Source organism: Chlorocebus sabaeus, chromosome 6, assembly GCF_047675955.1.
Source record: "Chlorocebus sabaeus isolate Y175 chromosome 6, mChlSab1.0.hap1, whole genome shotgun sequence".
Classification (NCBI taxonomy): domain Eukaryota; kingdom Metazoa; phylum Chordata; class Mammalia; order Primates; family Cercopithecidae; genus Chlorocebus; species Chlorocebus sabaeus.
The window spans coordinates 60,429,164-60,453,462 of record NC_132909.1 but is presented as its reverse complement, the minus strand read 5'-3'; the positions used below and the strand labels follow the sequence as shown (position 1 = coordinate 60,453,462).

The window sequence follows — 24,299 nt, the reverse complement described above, 5'->3', positions numbered from 1 at the left end:
CCTCCCTGGCTCAAGTGATTCTCCTGCCTCAGCCTTCTGAGTAGCTGGGATTACAGGTGCCCACCACAACACAAGGCTAATTTTTGTATTTTTAGGAGAGACGGGGTTTCACCGTGTTGGCCAGGATGGTCTCAATCTCTCTTTTTCTTTTTTGAGACGGAGTCTCCCTTTGTCACCCAGGCTGGAGTGCAATGGTGCAATCTCGGCTCACTACAACCTCTGCCTCCCAGGTTCAAGTGATTCTCCTGCCCCAGCCTCCCGAGTAGCTGGGATTACAGGCATGCGCCACCATGCCTAGCTAATTTTTGTATTTTTTTTTCAGTAGAGACGGGGTTTGACTATGTTGGTCAGGCTTGTCTCGAACTCCTGACCTCGTGATCCACCCGCCTCGGCCTCCCAAAGTGCTGGAATTACAGGCGTGAGCCACCGTGCCCGGCCTTCTGTTATAATTTTTGCAAAGGAGGTTTCAAACCTGTAACAGGAACTATGAGAATGACCAGAGGAAATGGCTTAGGAAAGAGGTGTACAAAAGTGGGAGGAGGCCAGGCACAGTGGTTCACGCCTGTAATACCAGCACTTTGGGAGACCAAGGCAGGCCGATCACCTGAGGTCAGGAGTTCGAGACTAGCCTAGCCAACATCGTGAAACCCCGTCTCTACTAAAAATACCAAAATTAGCTGGGAGTGGTGGCACATGCCTGTAATCCTAGCTACTTAGGAGGCTGAGGCAGGAGAATCGTTTGAAACCGGGAGGAGGAGGTTGCAGTGAGCCAAGATCACACCACTGCATTTTAGCCTACATGACAGACCTAGACTCCTCCATCTCAAAAAAAAAAAAAAAAAAAGGGGGTGGAGATACAGGTTGCCACACCTGGAGTCCAGTGCATCCTCCAGCAGCTCCCAGTAGCCTATGAGAGGGGCACAGGCATTTTGTCCATTCATCCCCAGTGTTTCTTAGCCCGGATGCCCTGTGCTTGGTGATCCTGAGGATACAGAGGATACAGTACCTGCCCACACAGGATTCTGGAGAAACCAACTGCTCAGAATAATGTTAGACCAGGATCTCTCCCCTGGAGAACCGTGGACATCAGGGCCAGATTATTCTCTGGGGTGGCCTATCCTGGGCACTGTAGGGTGCAGAGCAGCGTCCCTGGCCTCCACCCACTCCATGCCAGGAGCTTCCTTCCAACCTAGCTGTGACAACCACAGATGTTCCCAGACATCACCCAGTGTTTCCTGGGGGCAGAATCACCCCTGGTTGAGACCTCCAGGGTTAAGGGATTCCAAGGTCCCCCAAGAGACTCTGAGTCCCATGATCCACTGCCCTGCTGAGGTCCCAGGAGGCTGCGCACATTAAAATCCACACCCTGAGTGGGTAGGGAGAGAGGAGGTGAGTCCTAGGAGCTGGGGGTCCTCCTGGTTTACAGGTTTACAGCGTCTGCCCCATCGGGAGTTTCTCCTAGTTTTTTTTTTTTTTTTTTTTTTTTTTTGAGACGGAGTCTTGCTTTTGTTGCTAGGCTGGAATGCAGTGGCACAATCTCGGCTCACTGCAACCTCTGCCTTCCAGGTTCAAGCCATTCTCTTGCCTCAGCCTCCTGAGTAGCTGGGATTACAGGTGCCCGCCACCACGCCTGGCTAATTTTTGTACTTTTAGTAGAGACGGGGTTTCACCATATTAGCCAGGCTGGTTTTGAACTCCTGACCTCAAGTGATCTGCCTGCCTTGGCCTCCCGAAGTGCTGGGATTACAGGCGTGAGTCACTGCTCCTGGCTGTCTGGGCCTGGTCATTAGAAAGCACTTGCATTCCTCAGATAAAAATTCTTTTTTTTTTTTCCACAAGGAAAATAATTCATAGGTCAAAGTAAGTATGTAGAGATGAATCTCTAAAGTTAATGTTTTATTTGGCAAGAAAGAATTGGAATTTGAGGCATACGTGCAGACCAAAGAGGAGTCTGGGGTTTCATTAAAAAAAAAAAAAAAAAAAGAGGAGTGTGGCGGGGAGTGGTGGTTTATGCCTGTAATTCCAGCACTTTTGGGAGGCTGAGGTGGGAAGATAACTTGAGATCAGGAGTTCGAGACCAGCCTGGCCAACATGGCAAGACCCTATCTCTACTAAAAATACAGAAATTAGGCCGGGAGCGGGGGCTCAAGCCTGTAATCCCAGCACTTTGGGAGGCCGAGACGGGCGGATCACGAGGTCAGGAGATCGAGACCATCCTGGCTAACACGGTGAAATCCTGTCTCTACTAAAAAATATAAAAAAAACCTAGACGGGCGAGGTGGCGGGCGCCTGTAGTCCCAGCTACTCGGGAGGCTGAGGCAGGAGAATGGCGTGAACCCGGGAGGCGGAGCTCGCAGTGAGCTGAGATCCGGCCACTGCACTCCAGCCTGGGTGACAGAGCGAGACTCCGTCTCAAAAAAAAAAAAATAATACAGAAATTAACTGGGCACAGTAGTGGGCACCCATAATCCCAGCTACTCGGGAGGCTGAGGCAGGAGAATTGCTAGAACCTAAGAGGCATTGCTTGTAGTGACTGGAGCCTGGTGTAGTGACTCCAGCCTGGGCGACAGAGTAAGACTATGTCAAAAAATCAATCAATCAATCAATAAAAAGACCAGCCTGGGGTACATAGCGGAACCCCATCTTTCCAACAACAAAGAAAAAGCCCGTTGAGAGATATATATATATATATATATATTTTTTTTTTTTTTTTTTTTTTGAGATGGAGTGTCGCTCTGCTGCCCAGGCTGGAGTGCAGTGGCATGATCTCTGCTCACTGCAAGCTCCGCCTTGCGGGTTCACGCCTCCTGCCTCAGTCTCCTGAGGAGCTGGGGCTACAGGCGCCTGTCACCATGCCCGGCTAATTTTTTTTGTATTTTTAGTAGAGACGGGGTTTCACCGTGTTAGCCAGGATGGTCTCGGTCTCCTGACCTCGTGATCCGCCCGCCTCAGCCTTTTCCCAAAGTGCTGGGATTACAGGTGTGAGCCACCGCAACCGGCGCCCATTGAGATCTTGATGAACACTAAAAGGGCCGGGCGGGGTGGCTCACGCCTGTAATCCCAGCACTTCGGGAGGCCGAGGTGGGGGGATCACTTTTGTGTTTGAGATTAGGAGTTTGAGACCAGCCTGGCTGACATGGCAGAAATGCATCTCTACTAAAAATACAAAAATTAGCCGGGCATGGTGGCAGGCACCTCTAATGCCAACTACTCAGGAGGCTGAGGCAGTAGAGTCGCTTGAGCTCTGGAGGCGGAGGCTGCAGTGACCTGAGATCGTGCCACTGCACTCCAGCCTGGGCAACAGAGCGAGAGTGTCTCAAAAAACCAAAAAAAAAAAAAAAAAGTACAAGGGACTGTTGTACTTTGACACTCAAAGGCTTTAATCACCAGGCACTGTGGCAGTGACTGCGGGACTCCATTGTTGGGAGGAGGAAAGCATTGGAGGTCAAGTGACTCTCCCAAGGTCACCCAGCAGGGAAGGGGTGGGGCAGGGCTGGAATCTGGCTGGGCAGGGAGGGTGTTGGTGTCCCCTGGGGACTTGGGGAGGTGCTGGTGGTGAAACCGCCTTTGCAAAATTATGACTGAGACAGTTAAAGAGATCTTTACTGACTCCCTCTTGCTTCTAACCTCCAAGCTGTCCTTGTTCATCCCTGGGCGTAGGCTGAACTAACTTTGGGAGAAACTTAGTTTATAGCTTAATTAATTAATTAATTAATTTTTTTTTTTTTAGACGGAGTCTCACTCTGTCACCCAGGCTGGAGTGCAGTGGCCGGATCTCAGCTCACTGCAAGCTCCGCCTCCCGGGTTTACGCCATTCTCTTGCCTCAGTCTCCCGAGTAGCTGGGACTACAGGCGTCCACCACCTCGCCCGGCTAGTTTTTTGTATTTTTAGTAGAGACGGGGTTTCACCGTATTAGCCAGGATGGTCTCGATCTCCTGACCTCATGATCCGCCCGTCTCAGCCTCCCAAAGTGCTGGGATTACAGGCTTGAGCCACCGCGCCCGGCCTTAATTAATTAATTAATTTGAGACAGAGTCTTGCTCTGTTGCCCAGGCTGGAGTACAATGGTGCAACCTCAGCCTCCCAGGTTCAAACGATTCTCCTGCCTCAGCCTCCCCAGTAGCCTGGATTACAGGTGCCCGCCACCGCGCCCAGCTAATTTTTGTATTTCTGGAAGAGACAGGGTTTTACCATGTTGGCCAGGCTGGTCTCGAATTCCTGAACTCAGGTGATCTGCCGGCCTCGGCCTCACAAAGTGCTGGGATTACTGGCGTGAGTCACGGGGCCTAGCCATGAGAGGGGGTTTCTCTGTGTTCGTCAGTCTGGTCTCGAACTCCCAACCTCAGGTGATCCGCCCGCCTTGGCCTCCCAAAGTGCTGGGATTACAGGGGTGAATCACCACGCCCGGCTTTTTTTTTTGTACCCAATGAAACAGCATTGTTGTCGAATGAGTCCTGGGCTTGGAGCTAGAGCAAGCCCTAGACCGTGACTCTTACGGGGGGAAATTAGGTTCTTGGTTTTACTAGGTCGTGTGTGGGAAGGTGTTCGGCGTCCTCCCCCTGGGACGGGATTCGAACTCGTCATCCGACGGGCCCGCCCATAGGGTCTCCCCGGGTCTCCGCGTCGAGCCGGCGAGTTGGGGAAGGGGGCGCCTGAGGGCAACCGAGGACGTGCGTGCGTATGTGCGTGCGTGCGTGGATTCGGGCGGGCGGGCGAGTCCACGGGGCGGGGCGCCGAGGGGGTGGCGCGCGCGGGGCGGCCGGCTGGGCGGCGGGCACGCGCCGGCCTCTTCGCTCTGGGCCCCCCTCGCGCGCACGGCGAGTGGTTCCGCCCGGCCCCCGGCTCATTGTGCTCGCCTCACGCCGGCCCAAGATGGCGGAGGCGCTGGAGGCCCCGGGCCTGTGACCACAAAGAGGGAGCCGGGGGCCGGGCCGGACCGGAGCGCGGCGGCGGCGGCGGCGGCGGCCGAGGCCGAGGCCAGGCCCCCTCCCCTCAGCCTCCCGCCCCTCCCTCCTGCCCGCCCTCCTCCGCCCACCGGCGGCCCCGCCCCTCCCCCAACCGCCCGCCTAGCATGGTGCGGCGGCCGCGCGCGCGGACATGGGGGAGAAGCTGGAGCTGAGACTCAAGTCGCCCGTGGGGGCTGAGCCCGCCGTCTACCCGTGGCCGTTGCCGGTCTACGTGAGTGCCGTCCCCCACCGTCCCTCCCTCCCGGCCTCCCCTCCTCCGTCGCCCCCGGGGACACCCCAAAACGCCCCAGCCGCGCGCGCCGGTCCCTCCTGGGGAACGGAACCCCTGGACCCCACTGTCGCTGCTAGGGACCCCCGTTGCTTCCCCGCCGAGGGCCCCGCGGCTGTTTCCAGTAGGGTGGGAGCCCCCCGCGCCCGGGGTGGGAGCGGGAGCCGGCGCCCCCGAGCCCGGCCGCGGTGCCGTTGCCCCCGCCGGGCTGTCCCGGGCGCAGAACGGGAGGAGTAGCTCGTGCCGGCCGCGTTTTGACGTGAAGTCCGCCCGCCCGGCTCGTTCTCGGCGCTGTCAGTGTGCTCCGCCGCCTTATTTCTCTTTTTAAGGGCATCCTTTTCTGTCTCCTCTCTTCTTTTTAAAAATTAGCCGTTTGTCACGCTTTTCCTACTCGGGCTGGGCGGGCCCGACCCTGGGAAGGTGGGAGATAACGTCCCCTTGAGTGGGCGGGAGCGGTCTGACCTTTGGAAATGGGGAAATTTTGCCCCGGTAATGTTGAGCGGGTATGGGCTGCCCTGGCCCTGGGAAATTATGAATCTTTCACCTTTTAATGCTAGTGGGCGGGACAGGCTTTACCCTTGGAAATCGGGACTTCTGTCCCCCGATCTTGAGTGGGCAGGATTGGGCTCACCCCGGGAGTTAGTACATTTTGTCTCCTTCATCTTGGTGACCGTTGGAAAATGACAGGCCGGGTGGAATGTTACAGAGGCACCCCCCGGGGTGGTTCCAGAAACCCGCGTGCGGCTCCCGGGGTGCGAGTCCCGGCGTGGCCCCTGGGGAGGCGGGGCTCGTGCGTTCGCGCTTGGGACCCTCTGAGCACGCTCTGGTCCGGGAAGGGCGCTTTTTCGGGGAAAAGTGAAGCAGGCGCTATCGGTGAGCGTGTCTGGGGTGCGAGTTTTGGGGGGCGCGCCCGCAGGGCCCGGCCAGGCATCCCCGCGCGCCTTGGGACTCCCGCGCGCGCGCTGGGCTTGTGTCAGTTTTTGGAAACGTGCTCGCTGGGGGCGGGGTCAGGACGCGGAGAGCGCTGGGGAGCCCGGGCTGGCTCACTGCCGCGGGTCCGTGCGAGTGGGAGGGAAAGGGAGAGCGGCTTCCAGCCCGGCCGCACGTCCCGCGCGCGGGGCTGGCGGGGTCGGGCCCTGGGGCTCTGGCTTCCGTGGTTGGGCAGCTCTGGGTGTGCGCCTGGGCGGCCTGAGCCGGGTTCCGGCCGGGAGAGGTGCTAGGACAAAAACTGAAAGCGGAGGCAGCGCTTCAGCGCCCCGACCGGTTTCCTCCCTCGAATGTTCAAACTCCAGAATCCTTCCAGCCTCCACTTCTCTCTGTTGGGCCCTCATCGTTTTAGGTGATAGAAGGCGTCTGACCATGACGTTATTACAAAAATTTTATTAGACTGGAGTAGAATGAGGAGTTCTATCTGTGACTGAGGATCAGTTGAGGTGGCTTACCACCGTCCGACCAGTCCCAGTATATGGCTTCACAATTTTATTTTATTTTATCTATTTTGTTTTGTTTTGGTTTGGTTTTTGAGACGGAGTTTCGCTCTTGTTGCGCAGGCTGGAGTGCAATGGTGCGATCTCGGCTCACTGAAACCTCTGCCTACCGGGTTCGAGCGATTCTCCTGCCTTGGCCTCTCTGGTAGCTGGGATTACAGGCATGCGCCACCACACCCTGCTAATTTTGTTTTTAGTAGAGACAGGGTTTCTCCGTGTTGGTCAGTCTGATCTCAAATTCCTGATCTTTGGTGATCCGCACGCCTCCGCCTCCCAAAGTGCTGGGATTACAGGCGTGAGCCACCGCGCCCGGCCTTACATTTATTTATTTATTTATTTTTTGAGAGGGATTGCAGCTTTTGTTGCCCAGGCCAGAGTGCAGTGGCGCCATCTCTGCTCATCACACCCTCTGCCTCCTGGGTTCAAGCGATTCTCCTGCCTCAACCTCCTGAGTAGCTGGGGTTACTGGCATGAGGCACCACGCCTGGCTAATTTTGTATTTTTAGTAGAGATGGGGTTTCTCCATGTTGGCCAGGCTGGTCTCTAACTCGCAACCTCAGGTGATCTGCCTGCCTTGGCCTCCCAAAGTGCTGGGATTACAGGGGTGAGCCACTACACCTGGCCTCACATTTATTTGTTTATCTTCCTCTTTCAGTTCACCTAGGGCGTAGTTCACTGTTTGCAGGGTACAAACTGAGAGTTTGACAAACAAAATGAGAGTTTGACAAACTCATCGGGTGGTGCCCTGACCGGTGCTGTCGTCCAGGTGCAGAACCCCCAGCTTCCCTGCGGCGCCCCTGTCCTCAGCCTGCCTGGGAGCTCCTGGTTGCTCCCCATCTGGCCTTACCTGTACTTCTGCCATTCTCAGAAAGTTGGCTGAATGGAATCTACAGGACGTTGCCTTTTGGTCCTGGTCGCTTTCAGGTGGCCGAATCCATGTTGCTGCAGGTTTCAAAAGTTACCCCATTTTTCTGGTGATTGTAGATCCATTGGACAGTTGGACCACAGATTGTTTATCCGTTTGCCTGCGGGTCACAGGACTGTGGGCTGTTTCCAGTTTTTGGTGATTAGAATAAAGCTGCACTAAACAGCACTGGCTGGATTTTTGGTGAAAGTCAGTGTTCGCAGGGCGAGGTTCTCAGGAGTGGACTGCACGACCTGTGTTAAGCGTCTGTTTAACATCTGCATCCCAACAGTTGCCATTTGTCAGTGCTAAGAAACCCACTGGAACCCGCTGTGGGGGCCTGGGGCAGTGGTCCTGCCAGGGGCCCGTTGCCTTTTCCTTGATACTTAAGTGAACATTCCTGTGAAGGCAGCCCCAGTGTCCCCGCCCACATGCCTGGTGCCGTGCCTGGCCAGCGCCCCATTGTAAATAGTAAGGGGAGGGCTGGCGGGAGCGGGCTTTCCAGTGGTGGGCGGGACTGTGCGGAGTCTTTCCCTCCCTGGCCGGGCCCTGGCTTGGCAGGATATGCTGGTCCTGGCGCCGTCTGCGGCCGTTCCTGCTCTGGTTGGCCTGCTGCCGGGCCCGGCATCTTCATTCGCCCGAGTGCCAGAGGCAGCCTTCCGACAACCCTGCCGTGACATTTGTCATTTTCCCGTTGTCGTGCTCCCGTTGTCGTGCTCCCGTTGTCGTGCTCCCGTCGTGCTCCCATTGTCGTGCTCCCGTTGTCATTTTCCCATTGTTGTGCTCCTGTTGTCATTTTCCCGTTGTTGTGCTCCTGTTGTCATTTTCCCGTTGTTGTGCTCCTGTTGTCATTTTCCCGTTGTTGTGCTCCTGTTGTCATTTTCCCGTTGTTGTGCTCCTGTTGTCATTTTCCCGTTGTTGTGCTCCTGTTGTCATTTTCCCGTTGTTGTGCTCCTGTTGTCATTTTCCCGTTGTTGTGCTCCTGTTGTCATTTTCCCGTTGTTGTGCTCCTGTTGTCATTTTCCCGTTGTTGTGCTCCTGTTGTCATTTTCCCGTTGTTGTGCTCCTGTTGTCATTTTCCTGTTGTCGTGCTCCCGTTGTCATGTTCCCGTCGTGCTCCCGTTGAGGAATTTTGCTTTCTCACAAGAAGTGAGGGGCGGTGCTGGTTTTTTTTTTTTTTTGAGACAGAGTCTCGCTCTATTGCCCAGGCTGGAGTACAGTGGCGCAATCTCCACTCACTGCAAGCTCCGCTTCCCGGGTTCCAGTGATTCTCCTGCCTCATCTTTCCTAGTAACTGGGATTACAGGTGCCCGCCACCACTCCTGGCTAATTTTTGTATTTTTAATAGAGTCGGGGTTTCACCATATTGGCCAGACTGGTCTCGAACTCCTGACCTCAGGTGATCTGCCCGCCTCGGCCTCCCAAAGTGTTGGGATTACAGGCGTGAGCCACAGCACCTGGCTGTGGCTGCAACAACACATATATTCATGATTCATTCCAACAGCACCTACTGAATACTCAGTGTTGTGGGGGCACAGAGGACAAGCCAATATTCTCTCCCCACCCTCCGCCCCACCCTGCCCAGCATTCTTAGTCTCAAGAAGCCTGTAAAATGAAGACAGGCCGGGCACAGGGGCTCACACCTGTAGTCCTTGCACTTTAGGAAGCCCAGGCGGGAAGATCACTTGAGCCCAGGAGTTCGAGACAAGCCAGGGCAACATAGTGAGATTCCATGTCTACCAAGAACGTTACACAGTGGAGTTCAGCAGATTATAAATAGAAGCTCAGCAGAGATTCTGTGCTGAGCACAAGGTCAGCTGAGGTCTCCGGGGAGGGGCTGCCACTTCTGCCCTGGGGGCCTGCGGGTGGCTGCCTGGAGGAGGGGCCATCCGGAGGAGGAAGCAGAAATAGCCACAACTGTCCACACTCGGAAATGAGCAGTTCGGAAGGGGTTTGCCCAGTTGGCAAACGCAAGGGGGAGGAAGGGCGATTTTTGTTCTTATATGACCTGGGAGTTCCTGGATAACCGCTTTTCTCAAGCCCCGCGTGGCATTTCTTATTTTTTTGAGAGGGAATCTCGTACTGTTGCCTGGGCTGGAGTACAACTGTGCGATCTCGGCTCACTGCAACATCTGCCTCCCGGGTTCAAGTGATTCTCCTGTCTCAGCTTCCCCAGTGGCTGGTACTACAGGTGTGTGCCACCACGCCCAGCTAAGTTTTTGTATTTTTAGTAGAGATGGGGTTTCACCATGTTGGCCAAGCTGGTCTCGAACTTGTGACCTTGTCATACACCTGCCTGGACCTCCCAGAGTGCTAGGATTACAGGCGTGAGCCACCCCGCCTGGCCCGGCGTGGCATTTCTAGGGCAGGATGGCCCTGCCCTTCTTCTGGTGGGAAGGGCACAAGTGGCATTATTGGCTGGTTGCTCGGAAAGAACCTGCAAGGGCCACAGAAGGGGACCTTCCCCTTGGTGACTCACGGGCTGTGGGCGGGCAGGGGCGGCCTCCACTGGCCAAGGGTCCCGACTCTCTGACTCTTATTAATGAGTGAGTACATGTTCCGCCTGACAGCCTGGCCTGGAGCCCGGCTGTGGGTGGCGGTGAGTGGGCAGCCAGCAGTGAGTAGCAGCCAGGGGCGGGGTGAGCCATCCCCACCGTGACTCAGAAGGTATTTTCTGCTGCTGACCTCTGAGCATGAGTGTCCTGAGTAATCCCAGCTCCCCCGGAGGCAGATTAACCTTTAGGCAGCTTTGTGTGAGTAAAGGAGTTGCTTTAAAAAGGAAGGAATAATAGAAAAAACCCAGTGTTCCATTTTATAGCAAATGTACACTGTTTTGTTCCTAGTGGCCTAAAAGAGGTTGCAGGGGGCACTGGGGGGGTGGGGGTGGGTTGTCCCGAAACTCTGCAGGTGATACAGACACTCCAGCCTAGCCTCTGGCGAGGGTTTTTTTTGTTTTTTTGTTTTTGTTTTTTTGAGACAGACTCACTGTGTCTCCCAGGATGGAGTGCAGTGGCCCAATATCGGCTCACTGCAACTTCCGCCTCCTGGGTACCCAAGTAGCTGGGATTGCAGGTGTGAGCCACCACTCCCAGCTCTTTTTTTCCTTTAAAAATCTGCTTGTTAACTGCTGCTCATCAGAGTGTATATTTGGAGTAATTCGAGTCTGGATTCCCAGGTTTCAGTCCTCAAATGTGGCCCAAATAAACACTCCACTTATATTAATTTTGCTCCAGTTCCTTTCCTTTAGCTCCACAGCGTAAATCTAAAATTATCTTAAAATAAAAAATTCAGTTTAAAAAACACACGGTTGTCCAGGCATGGTGGCTCATGCCTGTAGTCCCACCACTTTGGGAGGCCAAGGCGGGCGGATCACCTGCAGTGAGGAGTTCGAGACCAGCCCAGCCAACACGACGAAACCCCGTCTTTACTAAAAATACAAACATTAGTTGGGCTTGGTGGTGGTTGTCTGTAATCCGGAGAATCGCTTGAACCTGAGAGGAGGAGGCTGCAGTGAGCCGAGATCATGCCATTGCATTCCAGTCTGGGCGACAGAGCGAGACTCTGTCTCAAACAAACAAACAAAATTAGATAAAGGAAAAAAGAATTTGTGTGGAAGTGATATTGGCCGTTGATGGCTGCACGTCGCTCTAGGTGTTACCGATTCCAGGAACAGGAAGATAGTGGCCACGACCAGGAGGCAGGAACAGATAGATGCCTTTCCGCGCTTGCCCCTGGTGTGGTTGGGGGACATGACTGAAAGCCTTGCTCTTGTCTCTGGGTCTGATGCATTTTGCACACCTTACTGGGCACGGACTGCTGGGAACTGTTTTTCTCTTCCAGCACTGTGGGGTATAGGAAGGACCCAACACAGTTCCTCCTGTGCTCTCCAGCAGTCAACACAGAGGAGTTCCGGAACCAGATGCGTATACCAAGGGGTTCATCCATTCTGTGTTTCCAACTGGGTAGCCCTGATTCAGCTCATTCCAACGTGTCTACCTCGACACAGGCTCAGATCCCACGTGGTGAGGGCTCAGTCCCCAAGACTCCCCAACTTTCCTTGGCACTTAGAGGCCCCAGGCTGTGGCCTGTGTTTCTGAGTGATCAGCTGTAAATTCAGGTTCCCATCACCCCTTCCTCAGCTTGATTACGTTGCCTCAGCGGCTCACAGAACTCAGTAACACTTAGGTTCTCTGGTTAATGATAAAGGACCATCAGTAGGAGGCCCATGATACTGAGAAATGGACCCTCAGGGCAAGGCATGGGGGAAGGGCCCACCCTCCTTCAGTAGTCTCCTGGAACTTGTCCTTTTGGGTGTTATTTCTCTTATTATTTTGAGGTAGGGTCTTGCTTTGTCACCCAGGCTGGAGTGCAGTGGCTCGATCTCTGCTCGCTGCATCCTCCGCCTCCCAGGCCGAAGGGATTCTCCTGCCTCAGCCTCCCCAGTAGCTGGGATTACAGGCGTGAGCCACCACACCTGGCTGAATTTTGTATTTTTTGGTGGCGCCTTGCTGTGTTGCCCCAGGCTGGTGGTAACTTTGATAAGCTTTGGGCCTCAGCCTCAGGCTGTGTGGTGGGGCCTGAGGTACAGCAGGGGCCCCAGAGGAGTCCTCCAGGGGAAGGACCGCAAGACGGTGTGGCGCTGGCGGAGCCTTTTACCTGGAGGATCCCAGCGTTGAGCTCTTCTGGTCCTGATTTGTACCGAGCCCTCCTCTTCCTGCCTGTAGGCTGAAAGGATGAATTCCTGGCCCTGGAAGGTTCAAACAGTAGTTCTTAGGGGCGGAGGTGGCTCTGCCCCCAGGGGACACCTGGTGGCATCTGGAGACCTCTGCGGTTGTCACCACTGGGGTGGGGGAAGCCCAAGGATGCTGCTCAGCACTCACAGAGCTTGGGGCAGCCCCACCACCGAAGGCGGGCACGAGGTGCCAAGAGCTGTGCCTTTCATGGCCTGGCACAGACGGCCACGGGGTGTCGCTTGGTGTTCACATAGATGCCTTCTCCTGGGGTCAGCCCCGCTTTTATTGCCTGGGTGCTTCCTGGCACCATGTGTGTCTGGCAGGCCCTGGCCAAGACCCAGGCTTGCTCCGTGCAGTCCCTGCCCACGGTGGCCCCCTGAGGAAAGGACCTGAGGCGAAGTTAGCGTAATGGGAGTGTATTTGGGCCACGTTTGCGGACTACAGCTCTGGAGACACAGATTGAAGTGCCCAGAGTGTATGTGCAGCAGTTACAAGTGGGGACTTCCTGGAGAAAAGAAGGGGCGGCTTCTGCATTGGAATCACAGGAGTGATTGCCCAGCTCCGCATCCTTCCTGGTATCTCAGGATTAGCCCGGCTAATTTTTGTATTTTTGGTAGAGACGGAGTTTCATCATGTTGGCCAGGCCTGTCTCGAACTCCCAACCTCAGGTGATCCCCCCGCCTCAGCCTCCCAAAATGGTGGGATTACAGGCGTGAGCCACCGCAGCTGGCACTCATTTTTTGTTTGTTTGTTTGAGATGGAGTCTTGATCTGTCACCCAGGCTGGAGTGCAGTGGCATGATCTCGGCTCACTGCAAGCTCTGCCGCCCAGGTTCACGCCATTCTTCTGCGTCAGCCTCCCAAGTAGCTGGGACTACAGGTGCCCGCCAACACGCCCAGCTAATTGTTTGTATTTTTAGGAGAGACGGGGTTTCACCATGTTAGCCAGGATGGTCTCGATCTCCTGACCTCGTGATCCGCCCGCCTCAGCCTCCCAAAGTGCTGGGATCACAGGTGTGAGCCATTGCACCTGGCCAGCCACTTTTCTTTTCTTTTCTTTTCTTTTTTTTTTTTGAGACGGAGTCTCGCTCTGTTGCCCAGGCTGGAGTGCAGTGGCCGGATCTCAGCTCACTGCAAGCTCCGCCTCCCGGATTTACGCCATTCTCCTGCCTCAGCCTCCCGAGTAGCTGGGACTACAGGCGCCCGCCACCTCGCCTGGCTAGTTTTTTTGTATTTTTTAGTAGAGACGGGGTTTCACCATGTTAGCCAGGATAGTCTCGATCTCCTGACCTTGTGATCCGCCCGTCTCGGCCTCCCAAAGTGCTGGGATTACAGGCTTGAGCCATCGCGCCCGGCCCACTTTTCTTTCTAATTTTTTTTTGGACACAGGTTCTCACTCTTTTTACTCAGGCTGGAGTGCAGTGGTGCCATCTCGGCTCACTGAAACCTCCGCCTCCCAGGTTCAAGCCATTTTCCTGCCTCAGCCGCCCAAATAGCTGGGAATACAGGTGTGCGCCACCAGGTCCAGCTAATTTTTGTATCTTTAGTAGAGACGGAGTTTCACCACATTGGCCGGGCCGGTCTTGAACTCCTGACCTTAAGTGCCTGCCTCGACCTCTCACAGTGTTGGGTTGAGATGTGTGAGGCGCACGTGTGAGTCTCAGCCAGCCTGTTTCTCAGTTGGTTGCACCAGACGGGCACGTGCTGGCTGGCTGTGTGGGCATCCCGCCCTTCAGAGGGATGGATGGCCAGGCCTCATGCTGTTGCTGCTCCTGGTCTGGGGCTTAGGGGTGGCCTTGCTGGAGAGGCCATGGGTGAGTGATGGCGTGCAGGGCGGCAAGTGCGGAGGAGCAGGCAGGATAGTGTGCTGCGCCCAGGCCGGGGCACTACAGTTGCTGTGCTTTTGTTTTTCCTCTTTTATTTTTTTTGAGATGGAGTCTTGCTCTTGTTGCCCAGGCTGGAGTGCAGTGGCGAGATCTGGGCTTGTTGCAACCTCCACCTCCTGGGTTCACGCCTTTCTCCTGCCTCAGCCTCCTGAGTATCTGGGATTACAGGCGCCCACCACCGCGCCCGGCTAATTTTTGTATTTTTATTTTTTTATTTATTTTTATTTTTTATTTATTTTTTTTTTGAGGCGGAGTCTCACTCTGTCGCCCAGGCTGGAGTGCAGTGGCCAGATCTCGGCTCACTGCAAGCTCCGCCTCCCGGGTTTACGCCATTCTCCTGCCTCAGCCTCCCGAGTAGCTGGGACTACAGGCGCCCGCCACCGCGCCCATCTAGTTTTTTGTATTTTTTAGTAGAGACGGGGTTTCACTGTGTTAGCCAGGATGGTCTCGATCTCCTGACCTCGTGATCCGCCCGTCTCGGCCTCCCAAAGTGCTGGGATTACAGGCTTGAGCCACCGCGCCCGGCAATTTTTGTATTTTTAGTTGAGACGGGGTTTCAACATGTTAGTGAGGCTGGTCTCAAACTCCTGACCTCGTGGTCTGCCTGCCCCATCTCCCAAAGTGCTGGGATTACAAGCGGGAGCCACCACGCCCAACCATGTTTTTCCTTTTTTTCTTTTTTTAATAACAGCCTTATCACGACAATTCACGTAACAAAGTTCATCTGTTTTAGGCTGGGCATGAACCCGGGAGGCGGAGCTTGCAGTGAGCTGAGATCGCGCCACTGCACTCCAGCCTGGGCGACGGAGCTAGACTCCATCTCAAAAAAAAAAAGGTTCACCCGTTTTAAGTGTACATTTCAGTGGTTTTTAGTCTATTCACCATTGTCTAATTCCAGAACATTCTCTTCACCCCAAAAGGGAGCGCTGTTGCCTCAGCAGTCAGTGCTGGTCTCCCCTGGCGTCCTGGCGCATTTTTCCCTGTGAGGAGGCCCACGAGTCCCCTGCTTTCCTCCCTCCTGTCACACCGTGGCTTTGGCCTCAGGCTAGAGGGTCGGTGGCCGTAAGCCTGTGCTCAGACAACCTGTGCTCAGATGAGGGCGAGGAGAGTTCTGGTCAGCACATCCAGCCTCCCTCCGTGTCGCTTTGCTGCTGGAGAAAGAGGGTCCCAATGGAGAGGAGAGAACTTGAGGCGAGCCGCCGATCACAGTGAGAGCTGCCACGAAGCCGCTCCCTTACACAGCAGGGCTCCCTGAACAGAGCAGGCCATCCTCGGGGGCCAGGCAGAGGGTGCCCGGTCTTCCTGAGCGCCTCTGTGTGTGAGAAACTGTCAGGGTTGCGAGTAAACCTGGAATGTACAGACATGCTCACTGGAGCCCAGCCAGGTGGTGCCATCCGACCACCCTTCAGCCCCTGCTCACTGGCCCTCTCCGTACAGCGGGCACGGGTTCTGCAGGCTGCCCGGAAGACCTCCCCCAGATCCACAGATGCTCTGCGTCCTTGGTGGTCAGCTCATAAGTGTGAACCTTCCAGGTACCTTGCGAGTGCCTAGCTATGCACTTTAAGATGGCATTGCTCTGGTCATGTTTTAGGAAAGCAGAGGCCTGGTGAGCAGAGCTTCCTCTCACAGCTTCCCAGCGGCCTGTGTGGGTAGCCTCAGCCCCTCCTGAGCACCTCCAGTGTCCAGTTGCTTTGCATGTTTACAGGGAGCTCCTTTGGTTGCTGGGTAGCTTGGGCTGTTTGTTTATTTGTTTGAAATGAACTCTCTGTCACCCAGGCTGGAGTATTGGAGTGTAGCGGCATGATCATAACTCACTGCAACCTTGAAGTCTCGGCTCAGGCGGTCCTCCCACCTCAGCCTCCTGCAGTGCTGGGACTACAGGCGTGCACAGCTGTGCCTAGCGAGCTGGGGCTGTTGCAGATGGACTAGTTACTATCAAGTCGGCTGAAGCCTTGTCAGCCATCCTTGATCTGAGCTCTCCTTGGAGCTCTCAGACGGCCCTGTCCTCCTCCTGTGGAGGTCTGAGTCCCCTTTTCACACTGCCCTTGATCCTGCAGACAGATGCTTAGCCAGGAAGCAACGTGGTCTGATGTCCAGGCCCAGCTCTGCTGTGAATTAGCTGCGTGGACTTGGGCCAGGGCCTGTGTGGACCTTGGGTTCAGGGTCAAGTCTAAAAATGCTCTGTCAGACCAGGCGTGGTAGCTCACACCTGTAATGCCAGGACTTTGGGAGGCCGAGGCAGGTGGATCACCTGAGATTGGGAGTTGGAGACCAGCCTGAACCACGTGGAGAAACCCCGTCTCGACTAGAAATACAAAATTAGCTGGGTGTGGTGGCGGGCGCCTGTAATCCCAGCCACTTGGGAGGCTGAGGCAGGAGAATCGCTTGAACCCAGGAGGCGGAGGTTGCAGTGAGCCGAGATCGCGCCATCGCACTCCAGCCTGGGCAACAAGAATGAAACTCCAAAAAAAAACAAAAAAACCCAAAAAAAACCTGTCAACTAGGAAGGTAGAATTAGGTCCTGTGAGGTAAGGCTGCAGAAATACTCCATAAGGTACATGTGTGATTTCACTGTTTCTAGTAGCCACATTTTTAAAAAGCTAAGATGAATTTTGTTTTTTCTTTTGTTAGAGATAGAATCTCGCTGTTCACCCAGGCTGGAGTGCAGTGGTGTGATCACAGCTCACTGCAGCCTTGAACTCCTGGGCACAAGGGATCCTCCCACTTCAGTCTCCCAAATAGCTGAGAATACAGGCACACCTGCCATGCGCAGCTAATTAAAACAATTTTTTTTTTTTTTTTTTTTTTTTTTTTATTTGAGACGGAGTCTCGCTCTGTCGCCCGGGCTGGAGTGCAGTGGCCGAATCTCAGCTCACTGCAAGCTCCGCCTCCCAGGTTTACGCCATTCTCCTGCCTCAGCCTCCCGAGTAGCTGGGACTACAGGCGCCCGCCACCTCGCCTGGCTAGTTTTTTGTATTTTTTAGTAGAGACGGGGTTTCACCGTGTTAGCCAGGATGGTCTTGATCTCCTGACCTCGTGATCCGCCCGTCTTGGCTTCCCAAAGTGCTGGGATTACAGGCTTGAGCTACCGCGCCCAGCAAATTTTTTTTTTTGAAGAGATGAAGGTCTCTGTATGTTGTCCAGGCTGATCTCAAACTCGTGGCTTCAAGGAGTCCTCCTGCCTCATCCTCCCCGAGTGCTGGGATTACAGGCATAAGCCACTGTCTCTGGCTTCTTTTTTAATTTTTAAAATTTTTTTTTTTTTTTTTGAGATGGAGTCTCTCTCTGTTGCCCAGGCTGGAATGCAGTGGCGCGATCTCGGCTCACTACAAGCTCCGCCTCCTGGGTTCACACCATTCTCCTGCCTCAACCTCCCAAGTAGCAGGGACTACAGGCGCCTGCCACCACGCCTGGCTAATTTTTTGTAATTTTAGTAGAGATGGGGTTTCATTGTGTTAGCCAGGATGGTCTCGATCTCCTGACCTTGTGATCTGCCTGCCTCGGCCTCCCAGAGTGCTGGGATTACAGGCGTGAGCCACCGCGCCCGGCCAGTATTTTTTATCTTTCTAGAGTTGAGATCTTGCCGTGTTGCCCAGGTTGGAGTGCAGTGACGATCATGATTTGCTGTGGCCTCAAACTCCTGGGCTCCAGTGATCCTCCTGCCTCAGCCTCCCAAGTTGCTGGGACCCCAGGCATGGGCTACTGCATCTGGCCCAGAAGATAAATTTTCATAACTTATTTAACCAAGTATAACTAGAATATTATCATTTTATCATGTAATTAAAAAATTGTTCCTACTAAAACGAAAATTAGCCAGGTGTGGGCCAGCCATGGTGGCTCACACCTGTAATCCCTGCACTTTGGGAGGCCAAGGCGGGTGGAACACCCGAGGTCAGGAGTTCGAGAGCAGCCTGGCCAACATGATGAAACCCCGCCTCTACTAAAAATACAAAAAAGTTCCCAGGCGTGGTGACCGACGCCTGTAATCCCAGCAGCTACTCAGGAGGCTGAGACAGGAAAATCGCTTGAACCCAGGAAGTGGAGGTTGCCGTGAGCTGAGAGTGCACCATTGAACCTGAGAGGTAAAGGTTGCAGTGAGTTGAGACCGCACCACTACACTCCAGCCTCAGCAACAAGAGCAAAACTCCGTCTCAAAAAAAAAAAAAAGGAACTCCAACACAAGAGCTAGAAGCCAGCGCTGGGCTCTTTCGCACAGAGGCGCTCACCCACCCACAGACCAGGAGTACGAACCCAACCGTGCTGCTCTAGACATGGGCCCTGGGGTGGTCCCCCAACCTCTGTGGCCTGGCTCTGCCTGTTCCCTGGGCCCTCTAGGAACAGGTCTGTGCTGGAAACGCCTCTTGGCCGAGGCTCCTTTTACTAGACATCCACTCTGTCGGGAGTCCTCCAGGCCCCGCACACCCACCCACCGTGAGAGGGAATGTCACCTCTTGGCCTTCAGGATTCGGAAAAGCCTGGTGAAGTCTGCACAAAGCCCTGGCCCCCAGCCCTCGGTCCACACAGCAGCCCACACCACAGGGCACCTCCGGACAGGAGGCAGCACGCGCAAGGAGGAGACGGGGGCGGTAACTCGGGGCGCACTGCCTGGTGGGGACACTGTCTCCCTAGCTGAGTGATGGGGAACGAGGCACCATGACGAAACAGGCGTGGGGCAGAGGGCACGGCTCGCGGGAGTTGCAGAGGCGAGTTCACCCTGCTACTGCTTCTGCAGGGCACTCATTTTTAGAACTACACTTATGTGGCCCCCAAAATAATGTCACACTGCCAAGGAGAGCAGGCATGGGCAGGTGACACCGCTGTAAATCAGAGTGTTTCCAGCCCTCACACCGTGAGTCATCTGGCTGCCGGGAATGTTCTGTGCTCCAGTAAGGCCGGGGCCTGTGAGAAGCGCTTGGCTGTGAATCCCAGGAAGGGGAACTCTGGCCCACAGCCCCCTCCATCCTGCGCAGCCTCAGGACACTCAAACCACAGCCAGAAACACTCTGCCAGCCAGACGTGCAGCTCCCATGGCCACCACTTTGAGACAGCGACTCCCTGTGACAAGAAAACCCCGAAACTGGGCGAGGCAGGGCCCTCTGTCAAATGATCACCGGGGAAGACGCTATGGAGAGACAGGAAATGCAGGGACCACAGCAGGCTGGATTTCCAGCTTGAGGAGGGAGAGGGGGACCCTGCCGTGGGCCCTGACTGTGAGCAGGAGGAAAGGGTTCTCAGAAGCAGCACCCCGACATGAGGGAGCAGGCCTAGCACCCCTTCCTCCGGTCCCCAGCCCCTGACCAGAGAGGAGGCCGGCCCTCTGGGTCTCGCTTCAGATGTGCAGAACCCAGCGCTTCCGGCTGCTCCCTGTAACATCCACAGCACTCCGTGGGGGTCCACAGGAAGAAGACTCCCCCTTGAGGGGAGGCGTGTGGAGTGCCACTGCCCCGACAGCAGCCACTGGCCACTCAGGGCTATGGGCACCCAACATGTGGCTGGTGGGACGGAGCTGTATAGAGCGCAAAATATATAGGAAACGGCCAGGCGTGCCACACTAGCCACACCCACGCAGTCAAATCCTGCAGGAACAGTTTTTTTTTTTTTTTTTTTTTTTTTTTGGAGAAAAAGTTTTGCTCTTGTCGCCCAGGCTGGAGTGTAGTCGTGCAATCTCGGCTCATTGCAACCTTTACCTCCTGGGTTCAAGCAAGTCTCCTGCCTCAGCCTCCTCAGTAGCTGGGATTACAGGCACCCGCCACCATACCCGGCTCATTTCTGCATTATTAGTACTACTAACAATTTTTGTATTAGTAGTAGTACTAATACTTTTTTTTTTTTTTTTTTTGAGACGGAGTCTAGTTCTGTCGCCCAGGCTGGAGTGCAGTGGCGCGATCTCGGCTCACTGCAAGCTCCCCCTCCTGGGTTCACACCATTCTCCTGGCTCAGCCTCCGAGTAGCTGGGACTACAGGCGCCCACCACTGCACCCGGCTAATTTTTTGTATTTTTAGTAGAGACGGGGTTTCACTGTGATCTTGATCTCCTGACCTCGCGATCCGCCCGCCTCGGCCTCCCAAAGTGCTGGGATTACAGGTGTGAGCCACCGCGCCTGGCCTTTTTTTTTTTTTTTTTTTTTTTGGTGAGATGGGGTCTCGCTCTGTCACCCAGGCTGGAGTGTAGTGGCGTGATTCGGCTCACTGCAAGCTCTGCCTCCCGGGTTCACCTTTTCTCCTGCTTCAGCCTCCCGAGTAGCTGGGACTACAGGTGCCCGCCACCACGCCCGGCTAAGTTTTTTTTGTAGTTTTCGTAGAGATGGGGTTTCACCGTGTTAGCCAGCATGGTCTCGATCTCCTGACCTCGTGATCCACCTGCCTTGGCCTCCCAAAGGGCTGGGATTACAGGCGTCAGCCACTGCGCCCAGCAATAATTTTTGTATTGTTAGTAGTACCAATGATTTTTGTATTATTAGTAGAGCTAGTATTTATGGTGTTAATATTTGCCACGTTGGCCAGGCTGGCCTCGAATTCCTGACCTCATGATCTGTGCCCAGCTCGTGTTGAAGTTTGTTAGCCACCTTTGAGCAAGGGGCCCCATTTTCACTTTGTCAGGGACCTGCAAGGGCTGTCTGCTCCCTCGCCACCCTCGCCTGCCCTGCTCCTCGCTCTGCCCAGCCCCAGCTCCTGCCTCCTATTTATCTTTTTCTTTTTTTTTTTTTGAGCTGGAATCTCACTCTGCTGCCCAGATTGGAGTGCAGTGGTGTGATCTTGGCTCACTGCAAGCTCTGCTTCCCGGGTTCAAGAGATTCTCCTGCCTCAGCCACCAAGTAGCTCGGGTTACAGGTGTGTGCCACCACACCTAGCTTTTTTTTTTTTTTTTTTTTGAGATGGAGTCTCATTCTGTAGCCCAGGCTGGAGTGCAATGGTGCAGTCTCAGCTCACTGCAACCTCTGCCTCCTGGGTTCAAGTGAATCTCCTGGCTCAGCCTCCCAAGTAGCTGGGCTTACAGGCACGCAGCACCATGCCCAGCTAAATTTTTTTTGTGTTTTTCGTAGAGATGGGGTTTCACTGTTTTTCGTAGAGATGGGGTTTCACTGTGTTGGCTAGGCTGGTCTTGAACTCCTGACCTCAAGTGATCCACCCGCCTCGGCCTCCCAAAGTGCCGTGATTACAGGTGTGAGCCACCGCGCCCGGCCAGGTTTTTTTTTTGGTATTTTTTTGTAGAGATGGCGTTTCACCATATCTTTGGGAGGCCAAGGTGGACAGCTCACTTGAGGCCGGGAGTTCGAGACCAGCCTGGCCAACATGGTGAAACCTCATGTCTACAAAAAAAAAAAAAAAAAAATCTCAAAAAAACACTTCACTTTGAAGTGTTTCTTTTTTTTCTTTTATGATACAGAGTCTCGCTGTGTAGCTCAGGCTGGAGTGCAATGGCGCGATCTCGGCTCACTGCAGCCTTTGCCTCCTGGGTTCAAGCTATTCTGCCTCAGCCTCCCGGGTATCTGGGACTACGGGCGTGTGCCACCATGTCCAGCTAATGTTTGTTTTTTTGTTTTTTTTTTTTTTTTTTTTTGAGACGGAGTCTTGCTCTGTTGCCCAGGCTGGAGTGCAGTGACGCGATCTCAGCTCACTGCAAGCTCCGCCTCCTGGGTTCACGCCATTCTCCTGCCTCAGCCTTCCCAGTAGCTGGGACTATAGGCGTCTGCTACTATGCCTGGCTAATTTTTTGTATTTTTTAGTAGAGACAGGGTTTCACTGTGTTCACCAGGATGGTCTCGATCTCCTAACCTTGTGATCCAGCCGCTGCAGCCTCCCAGAGTGCTGGGATTACAGGCGTGAGCCACTGCCCTGGCCACGCCCAGCTAGTTTTTTGTATTTTTAGTAGAGATGAGGTTTCACCTTGTTAACCAGGACGGTCTCGATCTCTTGACCTCATGATCCGCCCACCTCAGCTTCCCAAAGTGCTGGTTTTCCAAGCGTGAGCCACCACGCCCATCCCCAAAGTGGTTTTAGACTGAGAAGAAAGTTGCAAAGCACCGCGCAGAGACTTTCCATGTGGCTTTATTTCATTGCAGTACCCTGATCTGAACCAGGAGGTGGGTTGAGCTGTGGCCTCAGCGGCATATACGTCCCATCCCATCACTGCCATGAGCCCTTGCGTCTCCTGTCTCCCCCATCTGGGCTGATCCCTCAGTGCATAAGGAAAGCTGGGGTGGGTCTCCCATGGTCTGGCCTTTGGAGGAGAGCCAGCTGGGGTCTCTGTGTGGCACCCCTCAGTCAGGCTGGGCTGCTCCTCAGGATTATGCTGAGGTTCTGCATCCCGGCAGGAGCCCCACAGATGGGGCTGCGTCCCACTGGGCCTTGGGAGGCTCGTGGCGGCTGCGTGTCTCACTCTGGTGACACGGGTCTTGTGTTTCGTCAGGTGGCGTCCACAGGTGCTCCGCTGGTTGCTTTTTCTCTGCCCTGGGAGAGGCTCCCTGAGGCTGTGTGGCTTCCTGGGCCGCCTCTGATGCGCCCTGTGGACTGCAACATCCAACGTGTCGCGTCTGCAACTGATAATTGCTATAGCGTTTGCCTATGGGGATTAAAAAAAAAAAAGGGTTCATTTTTATAAAAAAGACATGGGCTGGCCGGGTGTGGTGGCTCAGGCCTGTAATTCCAGCACTTTGGGAGGCTGAGGGTGGTGGATCACCTGAGGTCAGGATTTTGAGACCAGCCTGATCAACATCGAGAAACTCCGTCTCTACTAAAAATACAAAATTAGCCGGGTGTGGTGGCTCATGCTAGTAATCTCAGCTACTCAGGAGGCTGAGGCAGGAGAATCCCTTGAATCCCGGAGGTAGAGATTGCGGTGAGCTGAGATTGCGCCATCGCACTCCAGCCAGGGCAACAAGAGCAAAACTTCGTCTCAAAAAAAAAGACACGGGCTCTCGCTGTTTCCCAGGCTGGCCTCGAACTCCTGGCTCAAGTGGTTGGCTCACCGCGCCCAGCCTGTTGTGGGTTTCTAGCAGCACAGTAGCACGCGGCCGCGACGTGGAGAGTGCACAGTGTTCTGGTGGTGTGCCCTTGGTCTCTGATTCTCGGTGATGGATGTGCAGTCGGAGAGCTTGGGTGGCCCTGCTGGGTGTGAACCTGCCTTTGACATCGGCCTTGTAGAGGGAGTGAAGGGCAGGGTGCTGGACAGGGAGGGGTCTGTGTCAGGCCAAGGAACTTGGTTTTAGGTGTGGCGGGTTCTGGGCTATGGCGTGGCCGCCCGAGTGGGCTAGCCCAGTGGTTTTTTCCCATGGTAGACGTGGGGACACAGGCCCTGTGGAGGCTCCATCACCTGCAGTCACGTACCAGGCCTTTGCCGAAGCAGGACTCCCAGCCAGGCTGGAGCTCCCTGGCTAGAGCAGCGTCGGGAGAATTCCTGGTGGTCCTGCATAGCGCGGCCTGAGGGGCTTGGGGTGTGTTGAGTCAGCTGACCTCCAGGGAAAAAATGGGGAGATACGTGGAGGAGCTTGGGGCAGCCGTTTGCTCTAGGGTGGGAAAGAAGCAGGGCTGGGGGCCATAGACTCCATCCCAGCCTCTCCCCGCTCTCTGCCTGTGGTAGGACACAGCGTGCCAGGAATAGGTCCCTAGCAAGGTCTGTGTCCCTTCGTGGTCCACGGTCTGGGAATGTCTCTGGTGGTCTCCCCTGGTGGTGGGCTTGGGAGTTGCACCAGTTGGGAAATGAAGAGGTGGGAAGTTGATGGCATCACCTGTCCGGGAAGAGAGCGACGGGCTCACGGGGTGGAGGGTGGCTCTGCGTCTCAAACCTCTCTCTCTCTCTCAGGACAAACATCACGATGCTGCTCATGAAATCATCGAGACCATCCGGTGAGTACACGGCCTGCAGTGTGTTGTCTTCAGAGCCTGGGGCCGCTTCCGTGGACACCCGTGCCCTGCAGACTGTTGTGGGGATGGCTGCCGCAGGGGTAGATTCCTGGAGGTGTTGCGAAGTGGATCGGGGTGACCCAGGGACAGGTAGAGCTGCTTCCTCCAGCTCCGTTCCTGGCCAGTGGGTGCAGAAGTCCTGAGCTGGTGG

General features: G+C 54.9%; 1 protein-coding gene across 2 annotated transcripts in view; it reads left to right on the top strand.

Moving 5' to 3' along the window:
- Positions 1–4,845: 4,845 nt before the first annotated feature.
- Positions 4,846–24,299, top strand: part of DOT1L (DOT1 like histone lysine methyltransferase) — a 71,607-nt gene continuing 52,153 nt past the window's right edge. The window contains exons 1-2 of one of the 2 annotated variants that reach the window (XM_007994704.3): positions 4,846–5,179; positions 24,048–24,091. In XM_007994704.3, coding sequence (XP_007992895.1) covers positions 5,099–5,179; positions 24,048–24,091 — 125 coding nt within the window. In that variant the 5' untranslated portion in view covers positions 4,846–5,098. The remainder of the gene's footprint in view (positions 5,180–24,047; positions 24,092–24,299) is intronic. The other variant, XM_007994703.3, reaches the window with a different exon arrangement.